Source organism: Artibeus jamaicensis, unplaced genomic scaffold (assembly GCF_021234435.1).
Source record: "Artibeus jamaicensis isolate MK-2021 breed Jamaican fruit bat unplaced genomic scaffold, CSHL_Jam_final scaffold_804, whole genome shotgun sequence".
Lineage (NCBI taxonomy): Eukaryota > Metazoa > Chordata > Mammalia > Chiroptera > Phyllostomidae > Artibeus > Artibeus jamaicensis.
Window position 1 is genome coordinate 162,551 of NW_026522055.1, and position 21,359 is coordinate 183,909.

At 54.1% G+C, this 21,359-nt stretch overlaps 1 protein-coding gene across 2 annotated transcripts; it reads right to left on the minus strand.

Annotated features, from left to right (window-relative positions):
• Positions 1-568: 568 nt before the first annotated feature.
• Positions 569-21,357, minus strand: TMEM143 (transmembrane protein 143). 2 transcript variants are annotated; one of them, XM_037140178.2, is made up of 8 exons: positions 21,201-21,357; positions 20,618-20,858; positions 19,610-19,714; positions 11,445-11,639; positions 10,580-10,710; positions 6,906-7,185; positions 1,815-2,004; positions 569-1,234 (listed from the first exon to the last, which is right to left on the minus strand). In XM_037140178.2, exons 1-8 carry the CDS (start codon positions 21,221-21,223, stop codon positions 1,026-1,028), a joined length of 1,374 nt encoding a protein of 457 aa, XP_036996073.1. In that variant the 5' UTR covers positions 21,224-21,357; the 3' UTR covers positions 569-1,025. The 2 variants fall into 2 exon arrangements, with proteins under 2 accessions (XP_036996073.1, XP_053515644.1); XM_053659669.1 differs by lacking the exon at positions 21,201-21,357 and having other exon boundaries at positions 20,618-21,194.
• Between the last annotated feature and the right edge of the window lie 2 nt (positions 21,358-21,359).

The following is a 21,359-nucleotide window of genomic DNA, read 5'->3' on the forward strand; positions in this document are numbered from 1 at the left end:
GCCAGTGTATTTCACCAACCACAAGCCCAGTCTCTCTAGGATTATAGCTTTCTCTGCCTGGGTGTGTGTGTCCCCCCGCACCCCACACCACCCCCACCCCCCACAACATAAGCATTTCCCCCAAGACCCAATCTCCTCTCCAGGATTCTGATCTCTTTCTCTACAGCCCTGCACACTACACCACTCAACCAGATTATTGAACATAATTTATTCCTTTGGGAGAGGCGGAAATTGATAGACCAATAAATATTGCACAGGCCACTGGTGGAGGGGAAGATCCAGACTGAGGTAGTTTCTGTGGAGAGGGCGAGAGACCGGGGCAGGGAAGGCACCTGAGGTTGTTGGGCCGGAACTGCAAGTGTACCTTGGGGTGAAGATGATTCCTCCGGGCCCCCAGTTCCTGCTGGCACAAGGCTCCCACCTCCTTCAGCCTGGACAAGCTGGTCAGCGGTTGACCAGATGGCCTGCCTTATAAATCGTGGCAGTCGATGAATCATGGTTCCTTCTGCGATTCTGATTGGCTGCCTCTGTGCAGCAACAACAGGCCGCCCAAAGTTGAGAGAGCCCGCAGGCTGTCCCTAGCAGTTTGGTTTTCATTGGCTGTGTGGCCTGGGGCTCTGCCTTGGTGAACATGATGGGCAATTTGCCCAGAACAGGCTAAAAAGACAATGATAGATGGCCTCGGGAGGGCGCAGCCTCACAACTGCACCGGGTGGTTGGTAGTGTTGAACAGCTGTGATTGGCTGACGCTCCCTCCTCAGCCGAACCAGAGGGGGTGGGACTCGGAGATGGAATAGCAGCAGAACCAAAAAGCTTTGATGGGCTGCGCAGTCAGAAGAGCAAGGCTAGCAAATGTAGGCTGCCTTAACTGGGGGCTTTAGGAAGAAAGTGCAACATGACTGCCTGTGGCTGGAAATTGGGGAGCTGCAAAGCACAGTGGTTGTGACTGACAGCTGGTCATGGAGGAGGCGGGGCTTAGTTTCCAACCAGGTGGCTGGGCGGGGTAGGGCAGAGAGAGGCTTCTGTCAGGGGTTACCACCTCCGGGCACCACCTGGGGGTGCGTTACTGTACCCAACGAGTCTAGTTTCGGGAAACCCGCGGGCGGGTACTTCTCGGTGCCGGGAGTTAGGGCTTGCAGGTGGCCCAGAGCCCGAGTTCCGTTGAAGGTCACCTCACAGCCAGATTGGGCCAGGAGCCAATTCTCCACCTCTGACTGGAGCCACTGGGAGGTCTCTGCAGGGGGAGAGGCAGGTGTTGTAAGGAGGGCAGAGGGGCAAGCCCTGGGAAGCTCGGCTCTGAGGCTCTCATGTGGGGACAAGCCAGGAAAGCGTTTTCTGTTGGAAAGGACCACCGGGAGTTTACACAGGGAAGGGACAAGAGTCTCCTGTAGGGAAAGTGTGGGCTCCTATAGGAAGGATCAAGCAGCAAATGGGGCGCAGAGGCTGCTTGCCACACTGGCATCTGGTCCAAGTCCCCACCTCAGGCTGAGGCCAGGAGAGGGAGGTCACCCCGGGGAAAAACTACATCCATCAAGATCATAAGCTGCATTCAGGGGTCCCCTCTGCTGAGGGCTGGGATCATCCTGGAATAGGTCAGGTTCACCACTGGGAGCAGGGAGTAGGGGGTGAGCAGGATGGGGATGATGTCTCACTGGGGCAGGGATTTTTGGGATTGAGGGGAGTCTTAACCCTGGTAGGAGCCTGGCTAAAATGGGGCGAGGCGGGGCCACATAGGGGCAGGGCGGGGCCTCGAAGGACGGGGCTCCCTAGCCTTCCGTAGGTAGGAGGGGGCGTATCCCAAGGTAGGGTCCTACCTTCTGGCGGGCCGCCAGCGCCCCCTGGCCGCCGGGTCAGGAAGCTGTGCGCCAGCAGAGCCTCCTTGGCATGCTCGTCCTGCGCGCGCAGGGCCAGGGCGCTGAGCAGCTCTGAGTTGTTGGACGTGCTGCGGTAGTAGAGCATGTGCGCCAGCTCCAGCGCCTGCACACTGCGCTGCTGTCCGAACATCTGCGGGTGGGACAGCGGCAGCTTGGCCACCCGGAGGGGCAGGGCTGTGCTCGGGCCCCATACACACCCCCCTCAGTCACACACGCTGGAAGGGCCCCTTCCGCGGACTCCCGGGGCCTCCCCAGACCTCCCCAGACCTCTTGGGTTCAGGTCCCCAGGGTTGGCGTCCAGCTATTTGTATTTTTAACCCACCTGCTCCTGCGCCAGAGACTCTGAGATCACTAACAATATCGTGCAACCCATGCGCATAAATGGATTTGTTCAAGGATTTCCAGACTATACAAGCTTTAGTCTTGGAACTTCTAGTTACAATTAAAGTCCTAATCTTTTAGACGCATACTACTAAAGTATTTGCAGATGATATGTCTAGGATTTGCTACAAATAATTAGGTAATAAGAGAGCGGGAGTCTTCAGAAATACCATCGACTGTTGCTGATTGTGGATGCTGGATGCTGGTGACCTGGGAGCTCACAATACTGCTCTATTTCTGCATTTTAAAAAGCTCTGCCATAATAAAAAAAAGACCTAAAATAATAAACTGTAAAGAGAAGTGCTGAAAAAAATACACTATATATGCATTTTTGCCATGTATAATGCCTTTTTTTTGCCCAAATTTTTGAGAGAAAAATAAGGTTGCACATTACACATGGGTAGTACTAATTCTGTATCTATATAAATCATTTTAATTCTTTTATTTATGCTCATGCATTAAAAGTATAATTCCTTTAAAATTCTCCTTTTTAAAAGATTCAATTTATCCACTTTTAGAACGAGAGGAAGGGAGGGAGAAAGAGAGGGAGAGAAGCATCAATGTGTGGTTGCCTCTCATGTGACCTCCGCCTCACCTGGACTCCATTCCCCATTCTTGGGGTCCCTAAGAAGGGGAATGAGAGCCCACCTGTGCCCTCTGGGGCTCACACTAAAAACCTGCACCCAAATTCCTCCATATCCACAAAATAAGCTCAAGGCTGCTGGGTCCTGCCCCCGCAGGCCTGGAAGTGAGTCCCAACTCCGCCCCCTACCGGCTGTGAATCAGCGGCTACGATCTTAAACCCTTGGGTAGCACTGTCTGTGAAATGAATGACGCAGATGACAGGAAGTGCTCCGGAAGTTGATAAACGATTAATGAAACCCTTGGCACAGAGCCCGGACCCTACCACACCCAGGCTGGGGGCTGCCTTTTAAATACAAGTGTTTCCTGCCCCAGAGCTTCGTCCATCTCACATGGAGAACGAGGCAAATAAAATGCCTCAAGTCAACACATCCCTGGAAAGCCGCAGACCCGCCCTGCATGGCACAGGCGGCACAGCTCTGTGCAGTGGCTGTCTCCAAAAGCCCAGCGCAGTGGGTGTATCCCTGCATCGGAATGAATCGCCATCCCTAGGCGAGATGCAGGGATCACATGTGCTGGGGACCGTCTGTGATGAAAATACACTGGGCTCCGCGCCTGTCCCTGCCGGGCTGCTGGTGCCAAGTTCTCAAGGGCTGAACGAGCAGGTCATGCCACTCTAGGGCACACCGATGAGATCAGGCCTCTCCCTGGAGGTCTGCCTCCTGCCACCGGCAAGCTCCCTTCAACGCTCAACGGCCCACCCCGAGTGCAGGGTCTCCCTCATCTAACCCCCAGCCCACTCCCCTCTCCTCCCCTGGGGTCCGTATCTGGGGCAACCCAACCATCTACTCAGCCATAGGCCCGACCCTGGCACTGTCCTCACCGCCTCATACACACCAGCCTGTCTGTCTGTCAGTCCCCAGCCTGGTCCTCCTGTCCTAACACTCTCTGCTGTCCCCTCCTCTCCAGCCTGCCTAGTGCATCTCTCCAGCTCCTGTACCCCCACCCCGACCTCAGTCTCCCCAGTCCAGTCTGTCCCTGCACAGCCCGAGGGGACCCTGCTCCTCCCCTGCTTGGAGCACCTCCCCCGGCTCCCAGGGGCCCTCGGAGAGTCCCTGCTCCTTGGCCTGGCCCCTGAGGATTTCCCCCACTGGCCTCCCACACCTTCCTTCTGAATGCAGCCGTGGTGGACACACCAATCCACCCTGAACATCACCCCGAGCACACTCTGCTCCCAGGCCTCTGGGCCGTTCCCAGAAAACTCACTGCCTCGTCGTCAAGGTTCAGGATGGACATCGCTTCCCACACATGAGCAGCTGTGTCCTTGGGTTTCTGAAGTGCCCACTGCACTGACCTCCGTTAGGTAGGTGGCAGTCTGTCTGTGCCCTGCACCGCTCCCTCTGGGGCAGCACCAGCCCTGATGTGTCTCTGGGGCATCCCCCCCGCCCAGGGCCTGCTCTGTGCGGGGGCGGGGGGCAGGGGGGCTGAGGAGACCCACAGTGAACCAGGGTAGGGCGGCACCCACAGACGCACCACCCCTGCCAGCGAAGTCTAGGGAGGCTTTCCGGAGCGGGTGGGCAGGGTTGGTCTGCTCAGTAAGGGGGAAAGGACATCTGTGCAGGAGGAACGGCACATGCGAAGGGAGAGAAGGGAAGGGAAGTGGAGGGAAGAGGCGCTGCCGGTATGTTCTGGTGGAGATGAAGCATCAAACTGTGTTGGAGGGAGTTGGGGACACAGGGTCTTTGATGCCAGGCTGTGAGCATGGGAGCAGGGCCAGCCTGGGGCCATCGGACTGGCCCGAGGGGACCACCGGGGAGGCTGGAAGGAGGGTCTGAGCTGGGGCTGGAACAGAGGGGAGGAGGCTGCACAGAGACTCAGAGAGCTGCAAGGACAGGCTGGGGACTGACGGACTTGGGGGCAGGGCGAGGGCCGCTTCCAGGGGTCCAGCAGGTGAGTGGGGGGACGACAGGTGGAGAACCAGGAGGAGGAGCGCATGGAGGGGAGACGCTGTGCTCCGCCTGGCCAGGTCGGCTGCTCCGGGCTGAGCACAGAGCACCCCGATCTAGAGAGGCTTGGGGGGACCACAGAAGTGGGTGAGCTCTTTGAGGACAAAGAGGGGCGCACACCCTTCAGCAAAAATGACCCCCCAGGCATCTGATCTGAGTCCCGGTCCCGGGTGGGAAATCCAGAGAAGAAGGGGGCTCGGGGAGGATGGAGGCGGAGCCCAGTGGGGATGCCTGGGCAGGTGTGGGCGTGCCCGGGGGGCAGGTGGGACTTGGGGACCGGGAGAAGGGCCTGCAGTGGAGACAGCCATCTAGGAGTGCCATGCAGGCGGGAACAAGCGCACAGAGAGGGGACGGTTGGAGGAGGCTGGGGAGGGCCCACACTCACAGCTCGGAGGCTCAGCTGGGGGCGTGGGAAAACGTTTAACGATGGCACTAAATGAACTTGTGAACTGGGTTTTAAACTGGACCCTTCAAAGCCTGAGGGTCAGGCATCTCTCATGCTCACAACCCTTCCACGGGTCCCACCGCCCGGAAGATGAAGCCCAGGGCCCTAGCTTGGCATGCGAGGCCTCTGCCACTCCTCTGGGGCCTCATGTCACCCTGCACGCCCACCCCAGCCCTGCAAGTTCCCCCAAGCCATGCCCCCCAAGCTGTGCTCCTCCCGCCCCTCCTCCACCAGGCTCCCAGTCCTCTGTTTCAAAGCTCTCCTCAACTGCGCCTGATCCCTGGTGTCAGGCATTGCTCCCTGCGCCCTTCCCCAGCCCTTCCCCCTCTCCGCCAGCAGAGCCTGGCTGTTATCTGCGGAATTTATTGCCAGTCTTCCTAACAGCCGCTGGGATGGCTGAAAACAGCTTGCAAACCAATGAAGCAGCGAGTGAACGATGGAGTACAACAGACGCCCCGCGTCAGTCCACACTCCCGGGACCAGTGCCAGACCTGGGGGGAACCAGCACAAGGCAGCCCCTGGGGGCCGGCGGGGCATGGAGACCGAGCACGTGGCTAGGTCGGCAGAGCACAGGCTGGGCGCTGGCCCCCGCCGTCCCCTGCCGTGAACCCTTAGATAGTGAACAACCTTTACAGTTGCAGGAGCCTGCCCTGCACTCCCACGGGGTAGAATCAAGAAGGAGGCGTGTTAAAAATCGCTTCCTGGGCCCCAGTCCCAAAGTTTCCAATTCGGCAGATCTGGGCTGTAGCCCGGGACACTGCATTCATAAGTCAGCTCCCCTGGCCCAGGCCGGGTGGCTCAGTTGGTTAGAGCATCATTCTTTTACACCAAGGTTGCAGGTTCGATCCCCGGTCAGGGTGCATACAAGACTCAACCAATGAATGCATCAGTAAGGGGAACAATAACAATAACAACACAATAGCTTCCCTGGTGACGGTGACACTGGGCCATGACGGGGAAGGCCACGCTCAGTGGGCACAATCGCCCAGGTGGTAGTAATCATAATAATGGCAACACCTAACTCTCAAATAGAAACTTCTGTGCTGTCCTGCTCCGTTCTACGCACTGTATGTGGTGATCAACTTAATCCCCACAACAACCCTACGAGTCAGGCCCTGTGGGCAGCCCCACTCTGCAGATGCCAGAACCGAGGCACAGAGAGGTGGAGCATTTTCTTTAAGGCCACACAGCTAGAAGACAGAGGAGCTCAACTCAAACCCAGGCGGTCTGGCTCTAAAACACGCACCCTGCACCCGCCACTGAGCGCCCCTCAAAGCAGGCACCCAGAGTGGCTGTGACCACAAAGGCAGCACCCGCCCCACGAGAGGCGCTGCACCAGGGGCTTTCCATGGGCCGGCTGCTTCGATCTTTGCAGCAAACCTGCGAGGTGAGTCTCTCTACTAGCCCCGTTTTCCAGATGAAGAGACTGAAGCACAGACAGATCAAGGAACCTGGCCAAGGTTGTACTGAATAAGTAAGGGAGGGAGAGAAGGAAAGAAGGTAATGGGAAGAGGGAGGGAGCGAGGGAGGGAAGGTAGGAAGGCCAAAGGAAAGAAGAGGAAAGATGGGAAGGAATGCAGGGGAAACACAGAAGGTGGCCCCCCACCCCCAGCTTACCTTGGAGGCCCGCAGGCCCATGAAGGCAGCGAAGAACAGCAGCAGCAGGGACGTGCCCACCTTGAGGTCCGTGAGCACCACCATGCCCACGTTGACAAACACCGCCACGCCCGAGACCACGAGCGTGAGGTTGAGCAGGGCGCGCTGCAGGGTGGGCGTGCGCACCTTCAGCTCCGGCAGCAGCTGCTCCAGCCCCTCCAAGGGTGTGTCCTTGAAGCTCTTCAGCACCAGATGCCCCCGCTTCGTTCGGGCCGCGAGCACCACCCGCTTGAAGTACCTCCTGATGAATGGAGATGGGGAGCCAGTGTGGTCAGGACAGCCCAGGGTGCCCCCCACCACCACCTCCCCGCACAGCCCCAGGACACTCTCTTTGGCTCTGCAGTCACACGGGCACTTTGAAGGCTGCTCGACAATGGTGGGAGGAAAGGCAGGCATAAGCTACGTGCCCAACATTAGGGGATCGGTCATATCACACAATCCCCTATTACTGGACACATGGGGTGCTTCTGATTTTCTGTACTTGATCAAAGCGGAGCTGAATGAGATTCCTTTGTTTAGTTAATTTTCAAACTCCACTTCTACATATATTTCCGAGAGTCCGCTAGGCGCCGGGGAGGGCCATGAAGCTCTGGAGAGACAACACAATGAATCAATCACTGCCTTTGTGGAGCTTATAGCGCAGCGTGAGAGGCGGGTAATTAAACACAGGCTCTGCAAGTATAAATATCTCCTTGGAAGAGTGTCCTGGAAGTGGAATTACTGGTTTAAGGACTATAAGGGGTTCTTTGTCTTTGGTTTTTGTTTTGGTTTGGATTTTTTGGCTTCGAGACCATATTTGATAAACTGATTTCCAGAAAGACTGGGTGACTGACAGGCCCACTGGCTCTCCTGGCCCTACTCTGCATTTGAATGTCCTCTGTTAAAAATATGACATTTGGTTCTGGCTGGTGTGGCTCAGTGGATTGAGCTCCGGCCTGCAAACCAAAAGGTGGCTGGTTCGATTCCCAGTCAGGGCACATGCCTGGGTTGCAGGCCAGATCCCCAGTTGCGGGAGTGTGAGAGGCAACCGATCAATGTACCTCTCACCCACTGATGTTTCCCTCCCTTTCTTTCTTCCTTTCTTCCCCTCTCTCTGAAAGTAAATAAAGAAAATCTTTTAAAAAAAGATGTTTGCCGCAGCTGGTGTGGCACAGTGGGCTGGGCGTCTTCCCACATACCAAAAGGTCACCCGTTCAATTCCCTGTCAGGGCGCATGCCTGGGTTGTGGGTTTAGTCCCCAGTCGGGGCACATGTGAGAAGCAACCAACTGATGTTTCTCTCTCACATCCATGTTCCTCTCCCTCTCTTTCTCCCTCCCTTGCCCTCTCTCTAAAATAAAAATTTAAAAAAAAAAAAAGGCCCTGGCTGGTGTAGCTCAGTGGATTAAGCGCGGACCTGCAAACCAGAGTATCGCAGTTCGATTCCCAGTCAGGGCACATGCCTGGGTTGTGGGCCAGTTCCCAGCAGGGGTCGCACGAGAGGCAACCATACATTGATATTTCTCTCTCTCTCTCCTTCCCTTCCCCTCTAAAGATAAATAAATTAATTAATTTAAAAACAAAACAAGGACTTCCACCAAGATGGAGGTGTAGGTGGGAACACTTTTCGTCCTCGCACAACAAAATCTAAAAACAACAAAGTTTTAACAACAATAAGCATAACTAAACCACACAGAAAATTGAATACAGAGTCTGGAAACAACGAACCACTCAGCTAAACTGGTGAGAGGGGCGAAACCAGCAGCGGAGCCAGTCCAGCAAAAAAGACCCAGGCGGTGCACAGGCAGCCAGGGGTGCGGATCCCAGGTGCGGGCTAGCTACGGACGGAACCCAGGGAAGGGGCGCTGCTGGCTGTCTGCGGTCGGTCGCACATTTGCACGCAGATAAACCAGTGAAGAGGCGAGAGTTGAGACAGATCTCGCAGGCCCCAGGGACTGGTGCAGGGCAGCAGACTCGCACATTTGCGCTAGGATAAGCAGGCGGGGGCGAGCGGAGAGGACCGCCATTGCTCCCTCTCTGACCCTGCCCCCACATACAGGTCACAACCCAGCGACCTTGGGAAACACCAAGGCACCTCTCCTCGAACATAACAGGCACGAACAGATCAAAATGGCTCAAGGAGATCTCACAGTCCCAGAGCCCATAACTTTAAGTGACGAAGAAATAGCCAAACTTTCAGATGCACAGTTCAATACACTGGTGATCAGGATGCTCACAGAACTGGTTGATTATAGCCACAAATTAGAGGAACATATGAAGGCTAAACTAATTGAAATGAATGGAAATGCACAGGAAACCAATAGTAATGGAAAGGAAACTGAGACTCAAATCAAAGGAGTGGACCAGAAAGAGGAAAAAAATGACCAAACAGAAATGGATGAAGAAACAAGAATTCAAAAAAATGAGGAGAGTCTTAGGAACCTCCAGGACATCTTTAAACGTTCCAACATCCTAATTATAGGGGTACCAGAAGGGGGAAAGGCACAGCCAACAGTGGAAAACTTATTTGAACAAATAATAAAGGAGAATTTCCCCAATCTGGCAAAGGAAATAGACTTCCAGGAAATCCAGGAAGCTCAGAAAGTACCAAAGAAGTTGGACCCAAGAAGAAACACACCAAGGCACATCATCATTACATTAGCCAAGATTAAAATGAAGGAGAGAATCCTAGAAGCAGCAAGAGATAAGGGGACAGTCACCTACAAAGGAGTCCCCATCAGACTGTCAGCAGATTTCTCAAAAGACACCTTACAGGCAAGAAGGGGCTGGAAAGAAGTATTCCAAGTCATGAAAACCAAAGACCTACAACCGAGATTGCTCTATCCAGCAAAGTTTTCATTTAGAATAGAAGGACAGATAAAGTGCTTCTCAGATAAGATCAAAGTCAAGGAGTTCATCATTACCAAGCCCTTATTATATGAAATGTTAAAGGGACTTACCTAAGAAAAAGAAGATAAAAAAGATGAACAGTGAAAGGACAGCAAACTCACAGTTATTAACAACCACACCTAAAACAAAAGCAAACTAAAAGGACAGCTAGATCAGGAGTGAACCATAGAAATGGAGATCATATGAAGGGTTAGCAACAGGGGAGTGGGAGAAGGAGAAGGGGGGAGAAGGTACAGAAAATAAGTAGCATAGACAGTAGATAGAAAATAGGGGGAGGGTAAGAATAGTAGGAGAAATATAGAATCTAAAGAACTTGAGACAAGTGTTCATGAACTAAAGGGGGGAGAATGGTGGAGGAGGGTTGTGCAGGGTGGAGGGGAATGGAGGAGGGGAAATAGAATAATGGTAACAGCATAATCAATAAAAAAATAAAATGTTTTAAAAAGTTACGTTCATCAGAATCCTGGCTGCGCAACTTTTCCAGCATGTGGCCTTTCCCTCTCTGAGCCCAGTTTCCTTCGTTTGGCAAATGGGACACGTGTCCCTTCCTTTTCTCTTCCCCTGGGAATTGTAGTTCCTACTTTCCCTCAGGAAGAAAAAGCAGCGTTTGGATGATACATCCTGCCCCCTTTTCTCGACTTCCCACCGAGGCCCCAGACACCCAGACCCAGGCACTGACCTGCCAGTCCCCTCTTGACTCTAACCTTGCTCCCTCTTGCTGCAGCTGGGGAACAAGGGCCGCCTCACCTCTCTGCAGGGGATGACCTGAGGAAGAAGCGACGTTTGGAGCCCACCCTGGGCTTCTGAGGCATCTGTCCAACTCTCTGGCCCAGGGCCCAGAACTGCATGTAGATGTACTGATCCAAATTTATTGTCACCTGCCAAGGGGGACAAAGGAAGCAAAGGCAGCTGAGCACGGGCTGGAGTGTGAGGGCAAATCCTGAAATAAGATGTCTTCCCCCCCGCCCCCAGTGAGGTCGCCACATCTCTCAAGCTCATCAGTCAGCACCCGCGCCTGGGCACGGCACCCATGTACGGTGGCCCAGGAGGTACGCGACATAAGGGTGGCTCGTTGCACACGCTGGCCAGCGCTGCCACGTTCCCCGACCCTGAGATGCCACTGATTTTTGGCCGCTCCGTGATTTTATAAAGCAGCTAAAGGAGAAAATGGATTGCCAATTAAACTAGATCACACCACTACTTATAAGTCACATCCCAACTTCAGGGGCAATAAAACACGTCCTGCGTAAAAAGTACCTCTTAAAAATCACAAACATGTGGAATTTGGGGAGAGTTTGGTAGTTTTATTATAATTTTGTTGACTTGAAAAATTATAATTTTGTTGACTTGAACATTTTGTATAATTTATTATGACAATTTTCTGGTGGATGGCAATAAAGTCTTTAGTTCTAAGAAGATCGTATCTTATGATGCTTCCAACAGATGGCAGTGAAGTGGCCTGAGAAACAGCTCTTTCTAATTCACCAAAGGCGCTATGTGGGTGGGTATCCTGCCTTGAGGACTACAACTCCCAGTGGCCTCTGCTTCCCAAAGGCCCCAGCCCTGCCCCCAGGCCTCTTAGAAGGTTGGTTCTCCGCTAGAAGACAGGTACCTGGACCTCATCCTGAGGGTGGTGGACCACCAGCGCGTAGGCCAGGGCATCCTCGGAGAGTGGGGAGAAGTTGGCCTGGGCCAGCAGGGGCCCCAGCTCCAGAAGCACCTCCTGCTCATTGGACAGACGCTGGGGGTCTGTGAGTGAAGGCTGGTCAAGGGTCTCCCTGTCAGGGTTGATGGGGTCATATAAGGCCTGAGGAGAGAGTCAGAAGAAAAACAAGCAAGGTCACAGCATAAAGGGGTCGTGGCTACATTTCAGTATGTTCCTGGCCCCACCCTTTAAATGATGGGGTACCCCAGGGCTTGACTCGGATCCCCCTTCCCTTGTTTCTCGCCAAGCTCGCTCTGAGTGGCCTCACCATTCCCATACCCTCAAACACCGTCTTTCTCTCTCTTTTTCAAATATTTTATTTATTTATTTTCAGAGAGAGGGCAGGAAGGGAGAGAGAAAGGGAGAGAGACACTGATGTGCAAGAGAAACATGATCGGTTGCCTCTCACGCACCTCCAACCGGGCCCCAGGCCCGAAACCCAGGGGAACCCAGGCACGTGCCCTGACCAGGAATCAAATCAGCGACCTTTGGGTTTGCGGGATGACGCCCAGACCACTGGGCCACACCAGCCAGGGCTAAACACCCTCTCCTGCAGATAAACTGGCCACTCACATCTCCAACCCAGACCTCTCTGAATCTTGGACCTAATTCCCGATTCCAGCGCATGCGCATTCCTTCTCCGGTTCTCCCACAGGAAGGGAAGTGAAGGTGGACACAGACTGCCCAGAGAGACTACATTTCCCAGCCTCCCTTGAGGCTCTGTGTGGTCAGAAAACTAAGGTTTCATCCGCAGAATGGGAGCAGAAGCGATGGATGTATCTTCCCTCTCACTTCTTGCCCCGCCCCCAGAGCTTCCACTCTTTCCTCGTTCAGCCCCTGTAGAACACTGTTCTACCCGTGTCCCAGTTTTGACCACGCAGTGATGAAGACAGTGCCCTAAGGGACTGCAGAGCAACAAGATGGAAGGAACCTGGGTCCACGCCTAATCTCATGTGGAACAGGGCAGCCTATGCACCCTGGCCCATTTGCCACAGGGCTGTTAAAGTGGGAGAAAAATAATCCTCCATCTCCTTTAAATCACCTGATGGTGGGGGTCTACTTGTTACAGCAGCTAAGCCTCTATATGACCTCATACAAACTGTCTACTTGACATTTATTTTTTAATGAGATATTTTGTATTTTGTAAATCTTCACCCAAAGATATGTTTTATTGATTTTTTTCTTTTTCTTTTTCTTTAGAGGGAAATAACGATATAAGAGAGAAACATCAATCAGTTGCCTCTCGTACGAACCTCGACCGGGGATCAAACCCACCACATTTTGGTGTACACGGATGATGTTCCGACCAACTAAGCCACTCGGCCTGGGCTTGGAATTTCTTTTGGGATATCACAGTCACCTCAAATACAGCAAGCCCAGCCCACAGACCACACCCCCACCCCAGCCTTCCAACACAAACACCATTCTGCATTTCCTGTCTCTAACCGTTCCCCTCAACCACCCCTGGCTTCTCCCCTGACCTCTTTGACCTCTCCACCTGGATGCTGCACAGCACCTTGCCTCTAATGTGGCCCAAGGTACAGGCTTCATTTCCCCACCCCCCACACCCAAGTCTTCTTTTAGGAAATGGTACCACCACCTACTCGGAGGCTCTGACCAGAAATCTTGCCCTGGCTGGTGTGGTTCAGTGGACTGAGCACTGGCCTGTGGACCAAAAGGTGGCCAATTCAATTCCCAGTCGGAGTACATGCCTGGGTTGCAGGCCAGGTCCCCAGTTGGCGGCGTGCAAGAGACAACCGATCGATGTTTCTCTCACACATCAATGTTTATTTCCCTTTCTTTCTACCTCCTTTCCCCCTCTCTCTAAGAATAATCTTTAAAAAAAGAAAAAGAAACTTTGGAGGCATCTGGACTCTTCTAACCTCTGACTCACTGTTGACTCCCTCTTCCCTTCCATTTCACTGCCATTTCCAGTCCAAGCCACCTCCGCCCTGCGCCTGCGCAACCGCACCGGGCTTCCGCTCTGCCTGCTCCTGCCGGCGCCACTTCGGAGCCATCCCCCACCAGGCCATGGCAAAGCGCACACCCTACCCCTCCAACAGCTTCCTACTGCATTTGGAATAAAGTCCAGAGTCCTTCCAGGACCTTCAAAGACCCTGTAGAACTAGCCGCTGCCTTGCCCACCTCATGTTATCCACCCACCCACCCCCCAAAAACTGTTGAATGAATGAGTGAGGTTCTAGCTGCCTAGCCTGCTTTGCTTGAGGAGAGATTGAGTTTCAAGATGATTTATGACTGTTCCACACCAACCAGCGAACCTCAGAGGGAAATCACCCCTCCATAAAACCAGTCCCTAAATCCCCTCTCTGACTGTCTCTACAGAACAACCTGGTTAGGCCAGGTGTGACTCTGAATTAGTGCAAGGACAGAGGAGAGGGTACTCTGAGCGGGAGGAACGGCCTGGGCATGGGTTTGGAGGTGGGGAGGGCCGGGGCCTCAGAAACAAATGAGCCAGGAGCTGGGTGAGGCAGGGACAGTCAGGCCCCAGCTAATCCTCCTGAAATAACTCCCGGGGTGGCAGGGGACATGCTGACCGAGGACAGGACCTGGGGCCAAAGCAAAGGCCTGTAATGGCAGGTCCCCCAGGCCACGTGGGCACTCATTTCGTGACCCTGAGCAATCCCATTGCCACAGCTGAGCTGCAAGTTTGCGAGTGGGGGCATCTCTCAGCTGGAAGCGAGAGAAATCTGCATTCATCACACGTCCGCTATGAGCCAGATTCCTTTCTGGGAACTGCATATCCACCAGGGCTTCGAGCCAGAAACCTGGGTGCTGCAGGTGACCCCAGCTGCTCCCTCCCGAATACAGTACCAGCCCCCCATTCCACCTCCATGCTGATCCCCACCTGGCCCAGCCCTCTCCTCTTGGTCCACACTGCCATGGCCTCCTCCGAGCTGGCTGAGTCCAACAGCCTTCTCAATGGTTTCCCCAAATCCCCTCACCCCCTCACCCTTGCTAATCTGTCCCCTACCTGGCAGCCGGAGACAGCTCAGCAAACAATAACAATAATAGTAACAAATGAGAAAGACGACCTTACACAGCACTAACTCCGTGTCAGGCACTATCTGAAGCACGTTACACACATTCTCACCTGTGAGAATGGGATTTTTGTTAGTCTCACTGACAGACGTGGGAACTGAGGCACTGAGAGGTTAGCTGGGAAGTGGTATATCAGGAATCCCACATCCAACCATGTCAGCCTCCTGCCAAAACCCTTCCAAGGCTCCTACCACCCTCAGGAAGGACCATGCCCTGCACTGCAGCCTGCGAGCCCTCCCAGCCCCTGACATTGCCTCTTCCTTGGTCCCTGTACACCAGCCACAGGGCCTTTGCACATGCTGTTGGGAGACTCTCCCGACCCACACGCCCCCACCCGCCTCTTTCCCCTTCCCCCACTGAATTCCTCCTCCTCCACCGTATTCCAGCTCCCGTGTCACTCCCTGGGAGCCTCCCTGCATTGCCCAGGCTGAGCAAGGCCACCTGTACGGCCGGGCAGGGTGGGCACTGCACCCAGGAGCCAGACCCAAGAAGCACCATTGATGCTGGAGACCTGTCCACTTGTTACCCATGGATGGGAATGAATGGTACAGAGCAGCACCGCCCAGCGGAACTCCCTGCGGTGAAGGGAACATCCAGACAGCCCCGCCCACCAGGTTGCCATGGGTCACAGGTGGCTACACTGAGGGCTTGCAATGTGGTGAATGTGACTGAGGAACAGAATTTGAAAATCTTACTTCATTTCAGTGATCCCAAATGTAACAGCCACATGGGGATGGGGCTATGCTAAGAGACAGCCCCTGGCTAGGGAAAGGGGCTCCTCTGTCTAGACGGCACATGGACCCTGGCACAGAAACCACGGTCAGCTTTGTTAGCCGCTCACAGGGAGTGTGGCCTGCAAGGTGACAGTCTGAACCTCTCCATTCACTGGGAAAGAGCATCTCGTTCATGACTGTCCCCACCAGCTGACTTCGGCTCCCTGAGGGCAGGCGACAGGCTAAAGCCGGCTCCTCAGTGAGGCCCAGCAGCCGGCCAGGCCTCAAGCACACACCTGCTGATAGGATGAAAAATGTCCCCGGGGCTGCGTGGCCATGGCTGCCACCCTCTGTCCTCAAGCATTCCCTTGGGGACTTCAAATACCATCTGTCTCCGGAGGACTCCCAGATTTGCCTCCAGTCTGGGACGTCTTTCTGAAACTCCAGACTCACGCAGCCAACAGCCTACTTAACACTCCCACACGGTGGCCAGCTGGCGCCTCAGAGTTCCACACGGGCACCCGACGGGCATCCTCTCAAACCCGCTGCGTCCCGTTCCTGCGCTTCCCGCCAACCTCCCCAGCTCAGAAGAGGCCAAGTCCACCCTTCTAGGTGCTCAGGCCCAAAGTCTGGGGTCACCCTGGACACCTCTGTCTCACACATTCAACCCATCCGCAAATCCTGATGGCACCACGTTCAAACAGATCCAGAATCCAACGACTTCTCAACCCCTGTCTGAGCCACCTGTACCCCCAGAATGTTGTGGTACCTCAAGCAGGGGTGTCCCCCGGCTCCCATCCTCCATCCCCACCCTGCTGTTCCCCACATGGTCACCAGAGGGCGCCTGTTGTAATCTAAGTCCACTCATGTCCCTTTGCTCAGGGCTGGCCCTTGGCTTCCAGCTTACCCAAAGTCCTCACCGTGTCCCACAAAGCCCTGCAGGATCTGGCCCCATGGCCACCTGTGCCCCCAACTCCAGCCCTGTCCCCCTTGCTCACTAAGTTCTAGCCCCATTGACCTCCTTGCCGTTCCTCCTATACTCCTGTCACAGGGCCTTTGCACTTACTGTTCTGCAGCTCTCCACCCGGCTTGCTCTTGCCTCCTTCAGATCTCTGCTCAACCGCCAACCCCTCAGGCCTTCCCTGACCACCCTACCTAAAACTGCAAAACACCTCTGCTTTCTTCTTCTCATTAGTTAGTTACCAGGTTTAGGCAAAAATAAACACAACGAATTAAAATAAAATACAGGACACCAAGTTAAATGTGATTTGCAGATCAATGTCGAACAATTTTCAGTTTAAGTGTGTTCCCATGCAATGTTTGAGGACCGTATTGCATGGGACATAACTGCACTTAAAAAATTATTCATAGCTCATCTGAAATTCAAATTTAACTGGGTAGAGAGGGTTCAATCGTGCCCTCTAAAAATGCATGTTCTCTCAGAGCCTCAGAATATGATCTCATTTGGAAAGAGTCTCTGCAGGTGTAATTCAAGAAAAGCTTGAGATGAGATCATCGTGGGTAAAGCAGGCCCTGAATCCGATGACAGAGTCCCGGTAAGAGACGGAAAAGGGCACAAAGAGGCAGAGAGAAGACAGTGATGTGAAGACGGAGATGGGGTGATGTGTCCACAGGCCAAGGACTGCCAGCGGCCACCAGAAGCGATGAGAGAGCGGCCTGGGATGATCAGCCCCTGACAGGCACCAGAAGAAACTAACTCTGCCCCCGGCTCCTGGACTCTGAGAGAACACACACCTGCCGCTTTAAGCCGCCTGGTTCATGGTAATTTGTTATGGCAACGTGAACAAACGAGGCATCCCGTACTTCACCTGGCAACGCTCTCCTTAGACCTGGGCATCTCTTAACATACGTTCCTCCTTTGCCCTCTTGCGGGTCTGTGTCCCTCACGAGAACATGACCGAATGAGGTGGACACACCCAGCTGTCGGGCTCACGGCTGTGTCCCAGGGCCTGGAACCGTTTGAGGGGCACAGTTGGTACTCAGCAAGTATGTACTGAGCAAATTCAATGAATGAATGAATAAGGGAAAGGAGGAGTGGAGAGAGGTCACCTGCCAAGGCCACCTGCCGAGGTCACCTGCATGACTTGAGGGAACACGCCTAGCTTTTGAACCAGGGCAATTCATTCTTAGCATAGACCAGGGATGTCAAATTCATTTTCACTGGGGCCACATCAGCCTCGTGGTTGCCTTCAAAGGGCCAAATGTAATTTCAACTCCTTAACAGTGAAGGAGTAGTTACATTTATACAGTCCTAAGATTATTTCGGCCCTTTGAAGGCCACCATGAGGCTGACGTGATCCTGGTGACAATGAGTTTGACACCCCTGGCACAGACTATCCCATGTGGCCCAAGGTTCTGGGTGAACCAAGACACTCTTATTAGGCAGGACATCCCAAGGACTTAGAGATTCCCTCCCAGAAGCCTCTCACTGGCCAGCCTTTTGTCTGAAATGTGCAGGGTCTGGACAAGCGGGGTCTGCTGAGTTAACCCTTCACTGCACACTGCCACATCCCCCTACAGGTCCCCTCTTTGCTTCAAATAGCAGCAACGGACAATACCCCCTCCTTGCCGAGCGCTCACCCTGTGTTGGGCTCATTGACTTCTTCCTGCGACACCCGGGGCAGAGCTTGGAGGCAGGTGGACAGGGCCACCAATCCTGCCTCTGCTGCTTGTGACCTGTGCAATCTTGGGCCCTTCCCGGGCACTTTCGGGCCTTGGTTTCTGCCTCCGCGAATGGGGCTGATGGCGGCTGACCTCTGCAGAGGCTGGAGACTGAGTAACTAGAGCAGCCATACAGGTGGCCAGCCAGGCCGATGTGAGCAGCCTCCAGTAAAAACCCTGAGCAAAGCTTCCTGGGTGAGCCTCCCCGGCTGGTAATATTCCACATGTGTGGTCACATGTCACTGGTGGTTCATGTGACACAATGGAGAGAGGACAGTAGCAGCTCTCACCTGGTCTCTCCTGAACCCTGCCCCCTCGCCTTTTTCCTTTGCTAATTTTTTCACTATCCTTTTGCTATAATAAAGTATAACTGTGAACATAACAGCTTTTTTCAGCTTTGGGAGTCCCTCTAGAAAATTAATGAATTGAAGAGTGGTCTTGCAGGCCCTCAAAACAGGCAGGACCCAGGCAGGAGAAGGAGGAGATGCTAAAAATTTATCTTCCTGCCCTGGCTGGTGGCTCAGTGGATTGAGTGCCGGCCTGCAAACCAAAGGGTCGCAGGTTTGATTCCCAGTCAGGGCACATGCCTGGGTTGCAGGCCAGGCCTCGCATCAGGGCATGAGAGAGGAAACCACACATTGATGTTTCTCTCCTATCTCTCTAAATATAAATAAATAAAATCTTTAAAAATCCCACAGAATTTAGCTTCCAACACCACTCCCTCCTGGGGTTCCACTTCTCTCTCCCGCTGCTCCTTGTCCAGCCTCCTCCCCAGTTCCACTTCCCCTTACTTGTCTCAAGGCTGACACCCTTGGGGGTTCAGCTCACTCCCCTCACGGTACCGTTTAGTACCATCTAGATCCTCCCAGGGTTGCTTCTCAGCCCAGACCCCTCCCTGGACCTCCAGACTCCACATTCGAGTCCATATCTCTACCTGGTGATGGCTCGAACTCCTAAGTCCAAAGCTGCGCTTTCAATCTCCCCTGCAGATCTGCCTCCCGCCCCTGTCCCACCATCTTCCACAACCCAGAAAACGGCAGCTCCATCCCCCTGGGTGAGCAGGCCAGAGCCACTGGAGGCACCTCGGACTCCTCTTTCCCTCCTCACCCTGCACACACAGCCGAACGCTGACGCCTTCCAGCCCTTACGTAGACTAAAAGGCAAGTCCTCACCACAGCCTATGAGCCCCAACCAGGAATCAAACCCGAAACCTTCTGGTGCACAGGATAAAGCTCTAATCAACTTTGCCACCCGGCCAGGGCAGCACACTCCTTCTCTTCACTCAGGTCTTAGCTTACCTGTTACCTCTTTACCCGAGAACCTCACCTGACCACCCGATCTAAAACAGGCCCTCATCTAATCCCTGTCTAATCTGATTCAATCTCTGCTTCATGGTTCTGCACAGCATTGATCACTTCTGGGCAACCTAGTTCTCGTTTATTTATTGTCTTCCAACTGGAATGCTGGCTCCCGGAGGGTGTGACTTCATCTGTCCTGTTCACCACAGCATCCCCAGGACTTAAAACGGGGCCAGGTTCCATGGAGGTGCCCAGGGAACTTTCACTGAATGCACGGACCAGCAGACAAGCCTTGCAGAGCAGGAGGGGCCGCCCTCACCTGCAGCCGGGTCAGGATGTGGTGGTAGTGGAATAAGGTGCAGAAGTCCACGTGGGCTGAGAACTCCTCCAAAGCTGCCTTCTCCGCAGGACTGGAGTGGAATTCCTGTCACCTCAGGAAGCAAAACTGCTCTTTAGGCCTCCATCCCCTTCCCCACGGGGAGGAATTCTTTCCAGGGAAGCCCATACAGACAGTCAGAGCCCTGGGCTTTTCAAAATTTTGTTTTGTTTGGGGGAGGGTGTCAATTTTACCGACCAAGTGGCTGAGGTAACCCGGTGTGGTGAAAAACAGATTACTGAATTATCTGTAACAGATTACAGATTACTATGCTGTCATCCTCCAGAGATGCATGGGCCAGGGGAACCATCACCCCCATTTTTCAGAGGGGGAAATTGAGGCTCAGGGAAGCCACCTGCTGCGGGCTTCCTCAGAGAGATAGAGAGAAACTAGAGACTCCGGTGTGGGCCTGTCTGACTGCAGGGTGCATGTATGCTAACAAAATATTTATGCTGGTCACTTTCCTTCCCCTCTTCAGTGCCCTCATTTATAAAATGGAGGTGATGGTGGTATCTTTCTCATTGAGTTGTTCTGACGACTCAATTAATACATGGAAAATTCTTGGCACGGTGCCATGTAATAAGAGCTCAAACAATGTGATAATAATTATGGTTATAACTTCACAGGTATAATAATCATTATTAGGTAGTAATAAGCCTAATGAGGATGATGATTATACCTGTTTTACAGAGGGGAAACGGTGCAGTAGAAAGTGCTTGTTACAGCTCCCAGAACAAGGTGGAGTCGGGAATCGCTGCTACATTTGCATCTGAGAGGTCTTCTAGTTAACATGCCAACTCACTTCCCGCCCACTTGGGACTGCAAGGGGAACGGGAACTACAATTCCCAGGAGGGTCCAGGGCAGCCCTCTACGGCACGAAGGGCCCTGCCGCCGCAAGGCCTGCCGGGAGTCGTAGGCCCCAGGCTCTTGGACCCCCGGACGGGCGGTACCTGTATCAGGAGGCGGAGCAGCTGCTCCCTGGTGAATGGGATGAACTGCTCCCGGTACTGCTGCGCCCAGTCGCGTGGTTCTGTGGGGTTCCACATCTTGCGGTACTCCCCCATCTTGGCCGCCAGCGAGGACAGGGCTCGGGCGGGGCCGAGGAGCGCGGGCAAAAGGGGCCATCCTCGGACCCGGGATCCCCAAACCCCCCGGGCCACGTGCAGCATGGCCAGCCTCTGTCCCCCGAGCCTAAACGAGGGGTATGGGTAGGAGTCAAAGGACATCTGGGGGGGAAGCGCCCTCTCCACCTCCTTTCAGTAGCTCTCTCTACCCAAGGCGGCGCGCAGAGCCCATCCGCCCGCCTCGGGCCCCTCCCAACACTGCTCCGTTGACCTGGGTCCTAGGGAAGGGTCAGGGGTCTTAGATCCTGGGGCATTTTGAGGGCCCAGAAACACTGAAGTGGTACAACTGGTTTCTGCGGGATCCGGGCCATGAGGTGGATATTAGGAGCATAAGAGAAGCTCGGAAGGACTACGTAAAGGGTGCAGGGACGCCCTCCCCTGGCCATGCAATCCCCCTCCCTACCCTCACCTTAGCCAACGCAGGACTGTCATTGAGCCTCCTGCGCATGTGCAGAAGGGCGTCCTGGGCCCCCAGGGTTCGGCTTCAACCAACAGTAGGACACATGCGCAAAACCTGGGTCACCGATCGCGGTCCATTTCTGTAATGCCGTCTCAACTGCGCACGCGC